Raw genomic sequence first — 20,230 nt, forward strand, 5'->3', positions numbered from 1 at the left:
CGATTGATTCGATTCAGATGATTTCATGATTAAATTTAAAGCATGAAAGTTTTAATTTGAATTAATTTGAAAATGTAGGTTTTCCCTACAGATTACATAAATGAATTTAATAGAGTAAAGCGGCCTGAGAAGCAAAGCGGCCCAACAGAATAGAGCGGAGCGGCCTCTGTCTTGTTTATTATTGAAGGGTTAAGCTAGAAACACCGTATATTATTGGCTGACGAAGTTACAAACTCGTAGCCATTTTTGACAATCTCTCATATGGACAGAGTCATTTACGGATGCTGTTTTTCCGGCGCTCGTTACAGGTGCATGGGAAGGAAGACCTGATGAAGAGCGGGGTATAGACGCAGGGATCCCGAGCATGGTCTTCTCGTTCTACGATGGCCATCCCTTCGGTCAACACATAACCATCCCACACGGCTCCTACCTGGTCTTTCTAGACGGAAACTTCGCGCCCCACTGTGAAAAAGGTTGCGGAAGTGTAACTGTTTATTGATAACATTCGTATCATTGTTGATTGCATAATATAATTGAAAATGAGTTCGGATGAGTAAGCTAGCTTCTGTAAGATATATTGGAATACATTCGACTATTGAATAATGTTTAATAAATTTCTTCATGACACATGTACTGATGAATTGTCGGTGTTTCGGAGCACAGATCTCTCCGAAGACCCTGCGTACTACAGCACATATCATTCATGGACTCTGTACAGCGAAGACTCTGAGTGCAAAGACTTGGGTCCTAAAATGTATATTTTGTGTCAAGAATCAGACAACAACGCATCAACATTGGCAACCACAACCACTTCAGCCACTTCCGCAAGCTCCGCCACAACCAGCTCAACCATTTCCTCAACCACAACTTCATCTACCACGGAATTAACGTTACCTACTTTTACCACGACCACTCCTAGCCCCATTATAACAACCACCAGCAGCACCGGCACCACTAGGACGACCACCAGCACCAGCAGCAGCACCACCAGTACCACTACCACTACCACTACCACCAAAAATCCATCACCAACCACAACGCCGAGCCGCGGTAGCACTCCAGGACTGCCACCGCAGAGTGAGTAACCTAACTCATGCTACCACTGAACAGTTTGGAACAGATATGCGATCATTCAATGAAGCTTGTGTGTAATTTAAGAGACATGATGCTTAAGGTTCCGTACGAATACCTGAATTTACATGAATATGTAATTTAGTAGTTATTCACGCATAAATACATTGGAACATTTGAATCTAACCGATAAATTCTTTTTAATAGTCTCAGCACATACCTGGTATATCGGGCAAGAGGTTCTTATGACCCACCTTCAACTCCGGCCCAGATAATACAACAAATCTCTCATTAAACACCTTAGTCCACTGTTCTACTGAAATCTACCTCTTCACTAATCCTCTCACGCAACTCATTAAAAATCTTAATCTATTGTTCTACTGAAATTCACCTCCACATTAAACCTTTCATGCAACAATGCCCCCCTCCCCTTCAGCGTGTTGTCTCCTGAACCCTGAGTGCCAGGACATTCCTGCGTCCGCTTCCGCCTCCTACGAGCCGAGGGACACTGTACCCTGCACAAGGTCTGCGGATAACACAGAGGACCTGATCCCTGTGTGTCCCGGGGAGGAGGTCGTCATCGCCTGCCGTCCCGACTACAACGGCAATATCACCGTCACCTGCGACGAGCGAACCCTTGACCTACTCACCTCCTGCAACACATGCACCCTCGCCTGGATTGACGAGATCCACGAGATGGTGAGTGACGTGGGCGCCTGGTGATTTTAATTTATATGAAAACATTTGATTATTGAGCCGATTGTAATGGTCGCCGACATTCCAAATGCATTACATTAGAAAAGTAATGCATTGCACACATCCACCTATTTGCTTTCTAATCTAGATCGAGAACGGGACAACCTCTGGCGCCGAGATAGCGAGGGAAATCAACAAGGAGGTAGTCAACAGGACCCTAGGCTTGAACGACTTGGCCGCCATCTTGGAGGAGCTCGCGGCCCTCGAGATGCTGGAGAAGACGCAGCTCGATGAGGTGCCTGAGGGCGAGCCTCGAGTGTCCGTAGCCCAGGACTACACTCAAGAAACTCTCAACATCGTTAGCAGCGTCCTGTCCAACAACCAGACCTGGGACACCATCGGTGAGGTGAGTCGCGGCTGAAAAATAAAAATGTGATGTGAAAATGGAAGAAGCATTACCAAATACTCCAAACATAAGTATTACATGATTATATTATATTTTTTTAAATTCCATGTTTCCAATGAAAATATGCTGATTTTTTTAATATTGAGGCAAGTAAATGTTTAATTACCATATTATATTGTTGAATAACATTGCAGAATTGAATACTGTTTTTAAAAATTTCCCTAAGTTACTTAAAGATTAGAACTTATTTATATAACGGAAATCTGTTGAATTACCCACTCGCATTGCACGTAAACTCAAATAATCTGCTGATTATTTTACAATGTTTTTTTTAATACTTTGCATTTCTGAGTATGCTATTGTATTTTAGCAATTAATGACGATTTTTACCGTTTCTAAGACTGTTACCGGTACGCTATCAATATGCCAGCAGGGTCATAATTAAATCCCAATTCATCAATGTTATTGACGGCCGGGAGATAAGATATGAAGATTATACCTTCACCATAGTTATTTGATATCAAAGCTTCATGTTTTACTTTCATAAATCCATATTTTGTACTCGATCAATACGACCATACAAGCCCGCTAGCTCCTAAAAATAGCTTAAAATGAATTTAATTTTAAATAGCGATGGACTTCGCGTTTGTCATATATTGTAAAGGATGTGTCATTGAGCACTGAGCAGACTTTAAATTATTATTTATAATCATAAATAAATGACAAGTTGCAGCGGAAATATATGGTCAGCGGAAAAATATGGTGTAATTGCCTTCCAGTATTGCCTGTTTTGACCGCTCTCTAAGAATAAAGTGGATGCTACAAATAAAAATCGGTGGCTAGCCTTATTTGACTATAAAAACAAACTAGATGCTGCAGAAAGAAATATTTTCATTTTTGGCATTTTTAGCAATCTATGATATCAAACTTTCTTTTACATCATTTCTTCTGCCAGAGTTCACTATATTGGTTGTAACATCTATAAGTATCATCTATATAGCTACTCTCTGTATAGGCTCCGTATTCCTTCATAACATACCGATGCACATTGAGCATGTTTATACTTTTTCCTCATGTTACATTGTAACACTCGTATAATCCAAGACAATCTATATTAGACTTCAAAATAAATGTATGAGTATTGAGTATATAGTATAGCAATATTTGTTTTATTCGCTGTGGAAGTAATAGTCGTCGATGAAACGGGAATACTAAAGAAAATTTTCGTCTGAAATAATCTCAGTGGAACTATTCTTAAGATGCCAATCTCTCGTCGTGCAGAACAACTCGGCTTTGTACGGTCCGCAGTTCATAGCCATCGCGGATAACTCCGGCTTCATGCTTGCGGACGCAGTTATACTTAGTGCTGCTTCTCTCGTTCGAAATGTCCGCCATATCCACCCCATCCTTTGCCGGCTGCGCGTGACTATTTCCTCGATATGGGCATCGAACGTGGCTATGAGTATAGTACAACAATATCTGCTGTTTTATTCGCTGTGGAAAAAATAGTCGTCGATGAACTTTACTGAAGCAAAAATTTCGTCGAAAATAATCCCAATTCTTAAAATACCAACCTCTCGTCGTGCAGAACAACTCGGCTTTGTACGGTCCGCAGTTCATAGCCATCGCGGATAACTCCGGCTTCATGCTTGCGGACGCAGTTATACTTGACCAGAACGGCACGCGGGAGAATGTTCGTCAGTTCAACATCAACAGTCCTGAAATACTCATGATTGTCACGGTCGCCAGCAGGTGAGTGTCAACCGACAGTCCTGAGCTACTCAGGATTGTCACGGTCGCCAGCAGGTGAGTGTCCACAGACTGTCCTGAGCTACTCATGATTGTCACAGTCAACGGCCGGTGAGTGTCCGCCGACAGTCCTGAGCTACTCATGATTGTCACAGTCAATGGCCGGTGAGTGTACGCCGACAGTCCTGAGCTTTTCATGATTATGTCACGGTTATTGAGCTACATTTTCAGTCACACTCTAATGAAAATTTATGACTTGACGAAGCATTTCCTCATTATTTATTCAACTGATATGTATGTCTTTAGCAAATTTTAATTTTAGTCCAGATTTATTAATTCTGATCTCAATGGGTTCTCATTGTGTTTGATAAAAAATTTAACTTTGGTAAAACGAGAAGTCTAAGAATTATTGAAAGCTTCGACGTAGATGACCATTTAGCTATCAAAATAATCACTGTAGATCATTACAATGTGGTGATATCCTTGGGATATTGATTATTGGTAATTAAACATTCCCGAACTGTTCCTAATATTAGGGCTATTTCCTATGATAAACAAAATAACAGCATGGGAATTTCCCTATAGAGGCCAAAGCTCAAGCAGACCTACATGAAGAGTTATGAGCGTTGGAAAGATCAGGCGATACGCACTCGACTTCCGATAAGAATGATTACAATATGACTTTATAGAGCCTTGATCATGAGCGAGAAGGTTTAATGATGAGATTTTCTTAGCGTACGGCTCGTGTTTTGATGATGATAAGAAGATGGCGTTTTCTCGGTCGCCGCTCGCACCATGCGAGCGGCGACCGAGATGAGTTGTCGGTGTTTCGGAGCACAGATCCCCCCGGAGATTACGATTACCATGCACTCAGAAGCGTGATTTGCGTGTTGCTACTTAGCGACTATAACGAGGTCCGCAAGCATATCTCGCTCGTCTCTATATCCTTTAACTTTGCATTTCATTCATTTCGTTAATAATTTAAATGGAAAACGGACTATTATGTTGAATAATCTCGCTGCAAATCTCTTCGTGTATGTTATGAAAGAGCTGAAGATTAGATTCGGAACTATGGAAATCAATTTTATTACCAATAACTTATCCGTCACGTTTGATAAAAGAAAACAGAAAATTCAGTTCACTAAAACTATTCTGAAAGAAAAGTTCTTTTTTACCGATATGTTCTTCTTACTTTTACTATATTTAGGAGATTCATTTGTCTCGTCGATTAAAAAAAAGTATGGACGCAATTTTAGTTATTATCGCTTACTTAAAGATGCCGATTGACCTTAACGTTCTACCGAAAAATTCGCTGATTAAGTTAACGGATAAGATATAATAAGCTCTATTCAAATTATACGTGCACACGTTTAATATTGAGTAATTCGGTAGTTTCGTTTCTGGCTGCTAAAATTAATGTGAAACTTATTTCTGAGAGGAAAATTGTTGGTTTTTAATTGGTATTAAAATCACAGAGTGAACATTCTTTAAAATCAATATTCCTGATTTTTAATTTAGCCTTGAGGCAGGCGGTGATCTTTTCCTGCTGAAGTCATTTGCCGTCCGAAGACAAGTCCAATAACATTTTCGGTAATTTTCGTAAAAATTATACAGTCGTTCTAAAGATTAATGTGCCTAGGATACCAGCCGAAGAGACTATTTGAAAATATTTGAATTTAGGTGCTTTGAGGCTCATTAACGAACGAAAATGTCAAAGCCAGAGGAGTGCAGGGTGGACTAAAATAAAGACTTGGTTCATCATGCTTGCTGAGTGGTTAGCATGAGACATGCGCCGGTCAAAATCTTCGTGAAGATAATCACGTGTCATTGTCGAACAAATTCCAGAAACGCTAAGGATCTAATGTTTGAGAATATTCTATTGTTTATGCGAACTTGGCAGTGTTAAAAAGTAAGACAATTCCATATTATGAAACACATGGCTCCTTCCATTGTTAATGAAATAAATTTGTTTTGCTTTTAAAGTTGTCGATATCACACAACTTGGGGGTAACTCATGCATGTACGAGTATTTAGTCTTCAGCAAGCAAATATAATGAAGATTGTTTCAATAACTAAACTATTTTCTGGTTCCTCGATACATAAGAAATCCCTTCGTACTGCAAAAGTTCTGTATATTTTCCTAATATTTGATGAAAAATTGAAATATATTCTTTATTACGGCGTTGTGTTTCTCGTGTGCTGTAATTGTGGTTCCCACACTGTGACCACGCGTGTGAGCTGCAGTGTGCACTTATCGTAATCTAATCTCATGACAAATGTCTTATCTCGCCACTGATAAATGGATGCGCCTTAATTTATTAACGTGCAACAGCGTTATCGGTGGTCAGCTACTTAATTAATGTTAGTCTTCAACCGAGAAAGAATTTTTTCCTGTTCGCGAAATAGATTTTCAATTAATATAAATTGCTTCAATTTTATTGAGGCTCTCCATAGTTTTGAAGTGACATTTGCTAGCCTCTAGATAATTGCTCACTATTCTTGACACATTGATGCGTGATAGTAGGAATCCTCTTTATAATTTGTAATACATTCCGGATACTATTATGTATATGATAATTTCATACACAAGCGTCTAATAAATAACATGTGTAATGTGCATTCAAAACATTATATCTTCTTTGCATTGCACTGTCAGAAAAAAAACGTTACCTTATGCATCATTACTAATGAAGCACCAACAATATTAATTTGTGAATGATAACTATTTCCCACCCATCCATAATCACACTCATATAAATTAATGGGTCATAATTTGTCGAATAGTCTCACATTTTCCGCACGCAGTCCTGATCCGCATTTTTGCCGCGCCAATTAACAGGCTCAGGATGACCCGCGCGAAGACAAAACGTGCATCGCTATTTGTACAATGTCTCACTTATTTTCCTGACTGCATTCGTCATCAGGGTTCACGATACCTCAAATGATTGCTTCACTCGCCCGCTATTATCTCTGGCCTCGGCGTGGTTGCTGTGAACACCTCTCACGGTTTTAAATTGGCCGGCCAACTGCCGACGATAAACTTTCGCTATCGCAGGTCTAAATTCACTCCGTATACTGTATATCATAATATTCTTCATAAAGTTCCTAAGGAAGACTTTAATATACCTGTTTTCTATCATTGAGAGATCACATTAGCCAGACAGAGCATCTAACCACTGCATTCACGCACTGAATTGACATTTTGTATTCAATCAGTGCATACACACGCTATACACACATCATAAAACATGCTTCATCCAGACAAACAGCATCCACATTACATATTGTTCCATATTGCATTCTCATTTCGCATTGCCGTCCGTGCTTGAGAAAAACTTACGATGTCTGTCGTGCTGACTCCAGCACACAAAACTAACCTAAATTGTCTTTCCTGAAATATTTTTTCCTTTGCTAAATTTCAAACAATTGTGCACACCTGAGCAGTCTGTACCCTTCGTCTCTGTCCTGTGCAAAACTGAGCAGTCTGTATCATTCGTCTCTGTCCTGTGCAGACATGAGCAGTCTGTACCCATCGTCCTTGTCATGTGCAGACTCGATCAGTCTGTACCCTTCGTCTCTGACATGAGCATGTACCCTGTGCAGACATGAGCAGGTTGTACCCTTCGTCCTTATCCTGTACAGACTGTACATCGTCCCTGTCCTTTACAGACTGAATGACTCGTCACTCTCGTTCGAGTTCAAGTCCCCGAGCGGCCGCACGTCGGTGTTCTTGGCGCCGGGCTTCGCTCAGGACGTGGCTGACGACGGTGTCAAGCCCCTCAAGATCGTCGCGCTCTTCGTGTCGACGCGCGCGGCGCGACGGCCGCTACCAGGCACCCATAACAAGTGAATTCCTAATGAAAATGTTATGAATATCTCATTAAAAACAAAATAATGTATATTTAGCGCGTTACTTAATTTCAGACATTAAGTTATTATATTTTACTAATAAGCATAGACTTAAATATCTCGTCCAAACAGGCGAATGAAGTTTTACTACGTGCGTCAGGCCGTTCCTACACAGTGTTATTTATTCGGCGTAAAATAAGTGGAAAAGCAGCCGCTTAATGCTCATTTTTGTCTAAAATTATTCAGATAGAAAAAAATACACGCTAGAGCATTAAATTTACATCCACACGTTACAAATTGGCTCACTTATGATATCCTATACCTGCTTTGGGGGCCATAAAATTGTTGATTAATGTAATTTTTTTGCCTGAACTCTTTTTATCCACAAACGTTTTGGCGTTTTGAAGGAAGGCCTGTCTCACTTGAATTATAAACCATTCTATCAATTTACATATGAAATATAATTAGTAATGATTTAAAACAACCATTTAAAGATTCATATACATAATCATTTGCTTCGGTCATCAGCATCCCTAACGGCTCCCTGCGGGACGTGAATAGCGAAATTGCCAGCGTGAGCCTCCAGGCGCCAGGCAGCAGGACGCACTTCAAGGCAGGACGAGGCATCGATGTGTCCTTCACCTACACCGACGTCGAGTTTGGTCCGACGTATCGGTGAGACAACAACGTACCAACCTTTTTATGTGACGTATTATGGGCCGACGTATCGGTGAGACAACAACGTACCAACCTTATAATGTGACGTATTATGGACCGACGTATCGGTGAGACAACAACGTATACCAGCCTCCTTATGTGACGTATTATGGGCCGACGTATCGGTGAGACAACAACTTACCAGCCTCCTAATGTGACGTATTGTTCCCTCGAACAAGGTCTATTAAATTTGTGGACTTCCTGACCCTAAGTGGAATGCCGTGTGTCCCTAAGTGGGACTTCTTTTGTCCCTAAGTGCCATGTATTAATTATTATGTAAGTATGGCATCCTATTAATTAAGTGCGAAGATTTGTATCCTTTTTAGGTGTATCCTTTTTCTCCCTTTATGTATTACTTTCTTTGGACCTATTACTGACACTTCAATTCAAGCACCACAGAGTGCCAAATTGTATTTAATTGTGCCATAATTTTTATCTGAACAAAAAAATATTTTCACCTTGAATTTGCAAAGCAAAAATGTCAATCATATTCTTGGGATTTTCATTCAAAACGTCACTGAGACCAACTTCATTATAAGTTCGAAAAATTAAAGAATACCGGAATTATCAACAACGAACGGCAACAAAGTAACGAAAAATATTTTTAAAAAGTATAAAGATCGCTCTACCTGCTTCAGTGCTGGGATTTGCGTTAAAATTACATCGCACCATCGGAATGAGCTTATTTTGCGATAACATTCCGAAGCTGCAGTCGTTATCGCGTATACTGCTTATGTGACGGTGGTTATCATGTATGTATGTCGTAACTGCGGTGATGGTTATCATGTCATGTGTGCCGCGCCTGTAGGGATGGTATCATGCATATCAGCTTAACCAACACATCCATCATTGGTGTTTGCCCCCTCCTCTACCTACTTAATCCCCCCCTCTCCTCAGGGACCTCCACCACAACCCCCGCCCCGACGAGGTCCCGACCCACGTTCTGCGGTCCACACGCTGCGTCTTCTGGGACACTCCAGGCAGGTGCGTGTAACTAGCGAGCAGGTGCGTGTAACTAGCGAGCAGGTGCGTGTAACTAGCGAGCAGGTGCGTGTAACTAGCGGGCAGGTGCGTGTAACTAGCGAGCAGGTGCGTGTAACTAGCGAGCCGCTGATTATTAGCAGTAAAATCTGCTTTAAGCATACAAGTATTTGTTAAGTTTTTTTCTGAGATTTCATTGACCACGATAAAACAGAATTGTCAATGTATGTATTACGCATTATCATAAATGAGATGATTTTACCGAATTGAAATATCTGTATCATTTTTGGTTCAGTTATAACTGTTGGTTAATATTCTTTACTACAGATAAGCTGTTATGAATGTTGTAACGAGTTATCATTAATAATTGTAATGTTATCTTATTAAGATAACTCTTATTAAGATGTTGCTAATACGATTTCTCACTTTTAATAAGATGCTGTTATCAATGAGAAATAATTTCTGTCAAGAAGATTTTTAATGAAATTCCATTAATTTTAATAAGATTTTGTTGATGGTTGCAGCCAGTGGAGCACCGCAGGCTGCTGGCTTACGGCCTGGCAGCGTGACGCCGGCGTCTGCCGCTGCGATCACCTGACGATGTTCGCCGTCCTCACCGACGTCCACAACTACGTCGTACGTCTAGCACTGATTAATAGATTGAAAGGTTATATGTATTATACGCCTAGCGGCCATATTTCAGCAGGCTTAGGGAAATTCTAATGATAGTGGTTTTAGCGTTTATTAGGCGGTAGGCCTGTCGCCGATTCATAACATCTTAGAACATTCACAGCTTGTTGCGGTCTCGAACACGCAACTCACTGTTACAATTTTTCTTTGATTAATTACCTTTTAGCGGGCAAGTTACCAAATNTGCAGCCAGTGGAGCACCGCAGGCTGCTGGCTTACGGCCTGGCAGCGTGACGCCGGCGTCTGCCGCTGCGATCACCTTACGATGTTCGCCGTCCTCACCGACGTCCACAACTACGTCGTACGTCTAGCACTGATTAATAGATTGAAAGGTTATATGTATTATACGCCTAGCGGCCATATTTCAGCAGGCTTAGGGAAATTCTAATGATAGTGGTTTTAGCGTTTATTAGGCGGTAGGCCTGTCGCCGATTCATAACATCTTAGAACATTCACAGCTTGTTGCGGTCTCGAACACGCAACTCACTGTTACAATTTTTCTTTGATTAATTACCTTTTAGCGGGCAAGTTACCAAATATAGTCACTTGAAATCTCCGTACAAAAAAAAAAAAAAAAAAAAAATTCGTCCCCAGGTTTGAGCCTTAGGCCACTACGTTATCACGCTTCTGCCAATCTCAAATCATCTGCCTATCCATTCTTACGTAGCATCACTCCTTGCCATGAACAGGAATTAAAATATGAGCATTTAAATGGAAGTTTCGACTTGGACGATGAAACTGGAGCTCTTTCCGCAAAATTCAGAAAAAGCAATATAAATTTATCGAATTTAATGTAGCTTTATATAATTTAAATCAAGTTGCAGCTGAATAGTTACCCTTGGGCGTTTGAATTAATACATTTAAAAATAATTCAATTTGTTTTAGCGAAGTGACCGCTTTTTATAGAATTCTTAAATGCGAATTACTGCATAGGCGGAATTCGCAGATGAGAATCCGGATGAGTAAATTTATCTTAAAATTCTCCATACTGTCTCGTAGTGGCTGCAGTCATTCAAGTTTCTACATTTTTCTATGCTTCTCACGAGAGGGTTAACAGCCCGGCCTATTCACATATTCTGATCAGAAATTGGCGCACAGAGCTGGACTCAAACCCGAACCTTCCTACTGCAAACCTGTGACTCTGAACTGCTACCACTCAGTGGCCTTTTGCCATATATTGTGCTCCTAATTGCCATATTTCGTGAAACTTTGCTAAATGTTGGATTATGCTTCTAGTTGGCACACTCTGTCAAGCAAAACTTTCAGCCTTCTCTTGAATTTTAATTCTTCATGCAACTATTTACAAAAAACGAATGAATCTTTTTTAATTCTTTAAAATAAAATTACGAGCAAATTATTTTAAATAATAAATAATTAAAAAATTATTTTATTGCTTCGAAACAAAACGAGCTGGCAGATTTCAATTGTATGCTGAATGCTGAATGAAATGTATGGTGAATGAAATGTATGGCAGATGTATGCTGAATGAATAAAAAGGTTAATTTTCCGATTGAGTCCAAAATGTGGTGTATTTCTGATCCAGTTGGAAAAGGGACTTCATTCGAAAGATATAGGCGCATTTTTCAGTCAAATTAAAACAATCTATTTCTTTCGTCGTGTTCAGAACGGTGTGTGTGAATGAGCTGCTCAAAAATGTTTATATATCATTTATTGAGATGAGAAATGTGTTTTGTGAAATGTTCACTTTATTTTTGCTGATATTTTAACTTATTTATTATTTATGCAGTGTGTAACATGCCCTCGAAACTTTGCATCTGACGTCACGGAGTGGCGCTAAATGTGCTTTATAACGCTCCTTTTTGCCGGCAAACTGAGTTAGGAAAATCCATTCGAGGGCAAAAAGTGTGTCGCCATTTGAACAAATTCTCACTTATGTCTCTGCGTGTACGAGTCTTTGAAGGCGCGTCTTTATCCGCAGGGTCCGGACAAAGCCCTGGACATACTAGGCTCCTTGGTGTTGTCGCTGTCGGTTCTGTCCCTTCTGCTGGCGATGTTCATCTTCCAGGTGTCCAGGTGAAGACGGTCTAAAACGTATCCTACCAGGGATTTGACGTTGAAATGACGCTGAATAAACGTTATTTTACCGTCATTTGCCTGGATAAGCCTGCGTAGAGCCCGTGTTAAAGGTGCCCAGGTGACCAAGGTGTAAAAAGTAACGCTTAATAAACGTTATTTCACCGTCATTTGCCTGGATAAGCCAGCGTAGGGCCCGTGTTAAAGGTGTCCAGGTGACTATGGTGTAAAAAAATAACGCAGAATAAACGTTATTTCACCGTAATTTGCCTGGAGAGGTCTGTGTAGAGCCCGTGTTAAAGGTGTCCAGGTGATTAAGGTGTAAAAAGTGTAGTGCCAGGCATCTGACGTTGCAATAACGTTGAAAAAATGTTGTTTAACCGTCATTTGCGTAGAAGGATCTTTGCGATGGGTTCGTGCTACATTTATGCAAGAGATGACCACGCAGTTAATGGGTTAGTCGTGATCCGTGAATCATTTCATTAATGAAGAAAATAAGGGTAACTATTTACTTCTGTAGTTCCAGTTCCGCAATTTGCTCTCCTGACTAAAATTTTCCTATTCAATCAAAGATCTGATAACTATAGTAACCAAATTAAAATTCCTACACTGATTAGTTCAAAGAATCTCCTCAAGACAATCCTCCTAAGAAAGTTCATAGGAGAGTTTAAAATAACGGCCGTCAACTCTACCGTCGCTGGGAAGTAGTTACTTCCCTGCGTTGTACAGGGGTTTTCTCCGAACGTTTGCGTATAAATGCTGCTTCAATTGCGAAGTATATCATCATTATCGAAATTTATGATTTCAATAATATTATTACTAGACTTCATGATATTTTAGTCTTGTATCTATCATTAGTGTCATGCTAAAGGACCTACGCGTACCAATCACAATAATTATATTCCATATATAATATATTATCCCTTTTCCTGACACACTCCTGTAGAGATCCTGCGCAAACGCAGGATCCCTGCGTGTGCGCATAACAATCATCATGTTACATGATATTTTAACCTTATTTCTTTCACTATCATTTTCATGTTATTGGCGCAAGGAAGTCCTTGCTAGTACACGTGAAGCTTATTATATATCAAGATTATAAGCTTTTTTATTTTATATATTAGATATACCATGATATTTATTTTCATTATTTTTATGTTATTCTTACTATTATTATTCTCATATTTATTGCGGGTAGGCTGAAGTCGCTGCGCGTGCGCATCACAAAGCAGCTCTGCCTGAGCCTGTGCGTCTCGCAGCTCCTGACTGGCCTGCTGCTGGACCCCGACATCCTGCACCTCGGTGATGTAGGTTCCTAACAATCCTGCAGGACTTAACTACCTATGATAAATCTGATTAATCAAAATTCGTTTCGGTGTGTTATCAGAAAATTATTATTATTTTATTGTAATTATGTGTTATTATTAAATAAATTTTTTTTGCCTAATTTTTTCTAATAACGCATTATTATGTGTTATTAGAGAATCAATGAAATTGATTTTCACGCATTCTTCTCTTTTTTGTAAAATGAACCAAACGTGGCACCCTGCGACTCTAACATGGCACCCTGTCTCGGCGAAGTAGGTTCCAAAGAATCCTATAGCATTTAACTGCCTTTAAATAATTTAAACTAATCCAAATTCATTCAAGCCTTACATATCAATTATTGAAATAGATTTTCGCGCCATTATTTTTTTTCTGACGAACCAAACGTGACCGCCATCATACATGGCATCCTGGGCCTCGGCGAAGTAGGTTTCCTTAAAAGATTCTGGATAAGTGAGTTACAGTGTCTGAATTAATGTGTCATGAGAAAGTGTCATGAAAAAGTGTGTCAAAGTTACACACTTTGACACACTTTCTCACCCGAAGCACAAGCAGAGAGCGGACGTAGCACCGATACACCTTTTTATCTGGCCAAAGTAGGGTCAGGATAAAACACAATGGCAAAAGTGCATCGCTATTTGGACAAAGTCTAGCTCTTATTTTTCTGAGTGTCCAGAATGGATGCACTGGTGCAGCCGATCTGCTTCACTTTGCGTGTCTGTGATCCATAAAATGACAACAAGTATGTCGTTATTAGGACAAATCTGACTCATTTCTCTGCGTGTGCAGAAGGCATGCACCGGTGCAGCAGCGGTTCTCCACTTCGCGTGCCTGTGCGCTGTGCTGTGGATGCTGGCGGAAGGCATCCACTTGTTCCACGTGCTCCACTCCGACGCTGACACGCGCAGCTCCAACACCTTCACCGTGTGCCTGTGGGTCATTATATCGTAATTAATAATAATAATGATAACAATAATTATAATAATAATATGACGACATAAATATCCAAACATCACACCGTTACTAGACCAAACATCGTACGCGATATTTGGTTTTCTAATTTCACCTCCACTCCGTGGTCCATTTTCTTGGTAACATTTCTTATGTGTCTGGCGTGTGCTGATTTAATAAAGTGTCCACTCATTTTGAACAATAATTCAAATACTAAAATTTAAGTAATTAATAACTGACGTAGCCTCCGACAGTTCATGATCGTTTCACGCCATGATATTTTTTTCTTACTAAGGAGTTCTTCACTTGAGAAGTTGAAAGTTTAAAATTATCTCATGCACTTTAAATTTTTCTTATATAAATGTGCCGGTGTTCTCTCTACGGTAAACTTTGCACAAATACTTGTTTGTGGCTCCCGTATATAGCCATGATAAATAAGTGATATATACTTATTTTAATATTTTATCTTATATTACCGTATTTTATCCATGACTGCATGGAAAACCTTCAAACCTACTTTGCATACTTCATTTTACCTGGAAATATGATCATCTGTCAATTATTATCAACCTTGAAAATATAGAATAGATTTCTTGAATTTTTTCTGACATGAAGAAACATCAGAAATCGTCAGTTGCGTTCATCTGAGTTTGATTTGCGTTTTGTTACGTTGCAGTTGCTGGCTGAACACAACCGACGGCTACATATGGGCATTCACCGGACCACTGATAGTGATGCTGGTGGTGAGTACTATGAGCTGATGGTGATGCTGGTGGTGAGTACTATGAGCTGATGGTGATGGTAGTGGTGAGTACTTTCTTTTCAAATTCAACGGTCAACAGGACTAGGGTAAGATTGACGGCCAACAATAATCGTGTATATAATCCGGTTTCATGATCATTAACCAACACAGCAAAACATAAATAATAATTTCAATGACAATTCGGATTATTTAAGGAAAATCCTTAATATTAATTGGAAATCCTGCTTATTTCATGGAAATCCTGATCAATTGAAGGAAATCCTGATTATTCAATGAAATTCTTGATTATTTAATGACATTTTAGAAATATGCTGACATTGCTTTTTTCTATTGTCCTGGTGAGGTGAACTTCACGGCGCTGACGCTCGCCCTGCACTCAGCCGCCTCGCTGGTCATCAACAGACGCCGCTCCGTCCCGGAGCGCGTCAGGTTAATGTTTCTGTTGTCTCTGTTGGGGACTAACAGCCCCTGTTGTCTTTGTTTTAGGGCTAAAAGACCCATTTAACCCTATTATAGAAGCCCATATTGTTCATGCTGAGGCGATCCCCGTTAACCCTGTTGTTTGGCAGTGCCTCATGTTTTTTGTCACTGGCCAACAGTCCAATTAACCGTCATAGTGACAGGCCAATAAAGCATCTGCCACTCAGTGCTCTATGACTCTCATCCACTATTAATCATCGAAAAGCTCAACCCAACTCAGCCCACTCAACCCCACCTAACGAGGCTCAACGAGGCGAAAGAAACCCAGCGCAGCAATACCCAACCCAGCCCAGCAGAACCCAATCCAACACAACTCAACGCAACCAACCCAGCCCAGCCCAATACACCCAACCCAATCCAACCTAACTCATCACAACAAAACCTAACTAAACCAATCGTTTTTAATGTATGTAGTTAATTAAGTCTCCCCCCGTACTTGAGATCAATCATACTTTTATACATGCGCAGTGGATGTAATGATTACAGGACAGTTGGTTTAGTCGTTTCTGAATAAGATATTTAACCGAAAACTATCACCAATGAAATAGGGTCACAACCAACTCTAGAAATATGTTAATTTCAAAACGTGCGCAGTGGCTATAATGATTTCAGGTGTGAGGGTCCAGGCGTTTTCGAATTAGTTAATCAACTGATTACTGTCACAAAGGAAGTTGAATTGAAATCTGCTTTTTATGTTCTAAACCCAGGGTTTGGATTAAAGGAAGCATTTCTCTGTCCGCGATCCTGGGAGTTACGTGGGTGTGTGGACTCGTGTACATGACAAGCAGCCATGTTATGGCTTACTTCTTCACCGTCCTAGCTGGACATCCTAGCTGGCTCCCAGGTACGTCTTAACCAACCTAGCTGGCTCCCAGGTACGTCTTAACCATCCTAGCTGGCTCCCAGGTACGTCTTAACCATCCTAGCTGGCTCCCAGGTACGTCTTCTCCTAGCTGGCTCCCAGGTACGTCTTAAACCATCCTAGCTGGCTCCCAGGTACGTCTTCACCGTCCTAGCTGGCTCCCAGGTACGTCTTAACCATCCTAGCTGGCTCCCAGGTACGTCTTAACCATCCTAGCTGGCTCCCAGGTACGTATTCACCATCTCAGCAGGTTCCTAGCAAACTTTTGTTGCGTTTTCAACATCCTCGTAGGCTCTCGGTTCTAACTAAAGTCAGGCTAGGAGTTTTAAAATCTCGTTAAGAGTTTCCTGTATCGTTATATATGGCGACGGTATAACGTTGAATAAACGTTGTTTTAACGAAATAAACTTTAAATCAACATCATTTGTCGATAGGGAATTAAGTAATTTGTTTTCCGCGACAGGGAGTTTTCATCTTGGTGTTCCACTGTTTCTTCAACGCCACAGTCATGACGGCCTTCCTTGACTCCCTGCCCGACAAGCTCTCCTTCAAGGTAGCTAGTTAGGGGAAGGATAGGTAGAGAGAGCGTTTCCTGGTATTGCAAATCTAAATTGATATCAAAATTATTGTTTAAATTCTGCTTTATTCTTTTTTAACACCCAGCAAGAACCTTGGTTTTCGTTGCTTCCTTCACTACAGTAGAAACGGGACGTTTTAACCTTGATATATACTTTCACTTGCTGGGTCTAACATGCCTTGTGCTTTGATTTGCTGTCCTGCAGTTGTCCAAGCTCGTAAGGACTACACGGGACTCCCGCTATGCCAAGAGAAGCCCATCCGTGTCTCCGGATTCAAGCATCAAGCGGCGTCCGACTCTGGCCATCGGACTTCACAAGACACATGAAACACACAGACCAGGGCGAAAATATTCAGAAAACCTTAGATATATCACTAGTTCAATGAATTACGTAGGAAAGTGTGAGTGCGCTAAAAGAACCAAAGGAACAGTGGAGCAGAAGCAAGAACATAAAGTGCGCTTCTCTTTCAACCAGACTCCGTCGCTGCAGCAAAGCCAAAGGTAAACAAGATATTTTGATATTTAAATATAACAAGAGGCAAAAATTTGCAGGTATATAATTGAATGCGTAGTAGGTGGTAGAGTAGATAAAACTCAAACATTTTGTATCAGTTATTTTTTGGTGTGATTGTATTTTGTTCTGCTGACAAAGCTAATATACTCGTATATCGATCTTCTCATTTTGGATCCTCTCGTAGTCTATCATCTCGTAGTGTATCATCTTGTAGTGTATTATCTCGTAGTGTATCCTCTCGCAGTGTATCCACTCGTATTGTATCCTCTCTTAGCGTATTTGCTCGTAGTGTATTCTCGTAATTCCGATTAGAAATTATCTATCAGCACCGGTTTAAATTACACCCACCCTTCTTTTCACTATGGCATACTATTTTATCAGCCAGACTTCTAATTTCACGATTTTCATGTAGCAAATCTACGGCGAACTGGAATCGCAAGCGAGCCAGCAGCGAAGCGTCACGAGGCACCCGCACCTCCGTCCTAGCTGAAGGTAATACGATTATTATCGTGCAAACGTCGAAATCTGCTTCTTACCTTACCCTAGAATTTCAAACTAAAGGAAAAAAGTTATATAAGTTAATTTTTGCTTTAGTTTTCTCCCTTAATTTGTTATTAAGTCATGTTTCGACAAAAACACGGCCGAAGAGTTTTTGATTTCGTAAAAATTACCACGAACTTGAATATTTCTACTTATAAATATGCCCTTAATCATTCGCGACCAATTATTTCATCAAGTATTTGTGTACCTAGAATTCAAAATATATTTTACTGCCATTTGAAGAGATATAATATTGTCGCAATCTTTGCTGGGTTAACAGAATGCAGTCGCCGATCATCGAGCACGTCTGACACCTCAGTGGGAAGTTACGAGTCGTACAATCGGGGCCTTCTTCTCTTACAACTTCAACGGCCGTCACGATAAAGACGCCATCTTCACTCTCACTGGTTTATGTCTTTGGAGTCTTTGTCCACTGTCTGCGAGTCCGAGTCATAGACAATTTGAATCATTTGGTGCATCTCCAAAATCACCACAATCTGTTGAGGAAATTCGACGGTCGCTCAAATCAGTGGGGGAAGGCAAATTGAAAAGCCAAATAAATAAAAGGAAGGAAATTAAAAAAGGAAAGGAAAATCACCCGAATTTAGGGTGAATTCAAAGATTTTCCTCCCAACCGAATCGTTTGAAATTTGAATATCGCCTGAATCTGACGGAGGAAATTCGGAAAGGTTTTTGTGTGGTTCACAGCAGTTTTCGTGTTAAAATGATCTTTTCTTACAGTAATTCATTCGGATCATTTGATTATTTCTGTGAGGTTCACAATGTTATCAGTACACTATACATACGGTATTTCAGTATAACGTAGTAGAGAGGCATAACCCTAGGAAATGCAAAGATTTCACTGGCAAACATTTACAGTGGTAAACGCTGTTTTGTACATTGAGAAAAAAAATCAAAATTTCATGAGAAATAAAATTTTCCTAATTGAAAACGGTTCATGTTGTAAAATTATATTTGTCACAATTTTTCAATTGCAATCACGAAAATGATTGCTATTGAGTTTGTGTAGTAATGTTAAACAACACTGATAGCTTGGATATAATTAAAGTTCGTCAGGTAACCCTTGTTTGACACCGATTTAATTCTCGACTAAGTGTAGGCAACAACTCAACTCAAGTCTACGTACCCCGATTACCTGCTAGCTAGTTTGTCGTAGAACAAACAAAAGCTGTCATACCAAAGGCTGTCGCAAACTTGGGACTTTGAATTATTTGTTTACATATGTTCCTGCGACTCACGCGGTAGATGCTTTTATCGCACCCATCGTTTCATTTGAACCCAGCAAATGGATCTTCTCAGCTTCTTATCTGCTTGCTCTCATGATACGTCAATGTGTGCAAAAATAAAAAGTCTAATTGAATCAATAATGCATTAGTTAACTTTAGCATTCGTTTAACAAACATTGTACGTCGAACTTTGTAACTTGTGTACTTGTACGTGAATTTTGTAACTTTTTGTAACTATGCGAGGCTCCTGACCCACGACCTTCCAAATTTTTTATCCTGCGTAGCTTATATATATTTTTAGTAACAAACAAAAGAACATCACGAGTCTCGTATTTCTCTGCAATCCAATGATAATCTGTTTCTGGTCCGATGTTATATTGTTGTCGTGCAGCCCCGAGAAGAGAACAATAAAGTTCGGCACTGGATGTAATCAATCATCCGGGCTGTCACGAACCTGGGGCGCTAACGAAATTATATCTTTTGGTTCGAATCCTTCATGCTGACAAACAGCAGCGCCCTCTGTAAACAGCCTCTGATTTCCGCGAAGTCTTTTGAGTCGAGCGGCGTGACGCACGACAGCGGACGCGTCATTTGTCAATGGTCGTCCGCTCGAGTGCTGTGTGCCATCAAAGACGCAAAAACAAAACTGTTTCTTTAAAATTTCTCATCATACTTCAGAGTTTAAAATTTAAGAGGCGTCTTCTTTCTTCGTTTTTCTTTTGCAGTATTAAATTTAAGTAGCTATTTGAAGACAAGTGATTTTTCATGCGTATTAAG

General features: G+C 40.2%; 2 protein-coding genes and 1 long non-coding RNA gene across 3 annotated transcripts; all 3 read left to right on the forward strand.

Annotated features, from left to right (window-relative positions):
* Positions 1 to 364: 364 nt before the first annotated feature.
* On the forward strand, positions 365 to 14,470 carry LOC125178374 (latrophilin-like protein LAT-2). Its single transcript, XM_047881960.1, has 15 exons — positions 365 to 473; positions 664 to 754; positions 992 to 1,077; positions 1,508 to 1,770; positions 1,916 to 2,173; positions 3,455 to 3,550; positions 3,762 to 3,925; positions 7,592 to 7,768; positions 8,300 to 8,446; positions 9,386 to 9,472; positions 9,994 to 10,105; positions 10,326 to 10,460; positions 12,099 to 12,193; positions 13,392 to 13,500; positions 14,309 to 14,470. The coding sequence occupies exons 1-15, from the start codon at positions 365 to 367 to the stop codon at positions 14,468 to 14,470; spliced, it is 2,091 nt and encodes a 696-aa protein (XP_047737916.1).
* Positions 14,471 to 15,148: 678 nt separating this feature from the next.
* On the forward strand, positions 15,149 to 16,531 carry LOC108667265. The gene is made up of 3 exons (XR_001930544.1): positions 15,149 to 15,213; positions 15,577 to 15,662; positions 16,421 to 16,531. It is a non-coding gene; the product is annotated as an uncharacterized LOC108667265 (long non-coding RNA).
* A 189-nt stretch (positions 16,532 to 16,720) lies between these two features.
* LOC108667266 lies at positions 16,721 to 19,156 on the forward strand. Its single transcript, XM_018154272.2, has 5 exons — positions 16,721 to 16,740; positions 17,039 to 17,128; positions 17,358 to 17,653; positions 18,079 to 18,158; positions 18,487 to 19,156. The coding sequence occupies exons 2-5, from the start codon at positions 17,084 to 17,086 to the stop codon at positions 18,588 to 18,590; spliced, it is 525 nt and encodes a 174-aa protein (XP_018009761.1). The 5' UTR covers positions 16,721 to 16,740; positions 17,039 to 17,083; the 3' UTR covers positions 18,591 to 19,156.
* Positions 19,157 to 20,230: the final 1,074 nt, after the last annotated feature.

This window comes from Hyalella azteca, unplaced genomic scaffold, assembly GCF_000764305.2.
Source record: "Hyalella azteca isolate HAZT.00-mixed unplaced genomic scaffold, Hazt_2.0.2 contig9244, whole genome shotgun sequence".
Classification (NCBI taxonomy): domain Eukaryota; kingdom Metazoa; phylum Arthropoda; class Malacostraca; order Amphipoda; family Hyalellidae; genus Hyalella; species Hyalella azteca.

Bases quoted from the DNA above. Each gene is read 5' to 3' on its own strand.
- LOC108667266 (XM_018154272.2), top strand. From the start codon at position 17,084: ATGACGGCCTTCCTTGACTCCCTGCCCGACAAGCTCTCCTTCAAG. The intron at 17,129-17,357 runs GTAGCTAGTTAG...GCTGTCCTGCAG, and splicing joins CCGACAAGCTCTCCTTCAAG to TTGTCCAAGCTCGTAAGGAC. The intron at 17,654-18,078 runs GTAAACAAGATA...ATTTTCATGTAG, and splicing joins TCGCTGCAGCAAAGCCAAAG to CAAATCTACGGCGAACTGGA.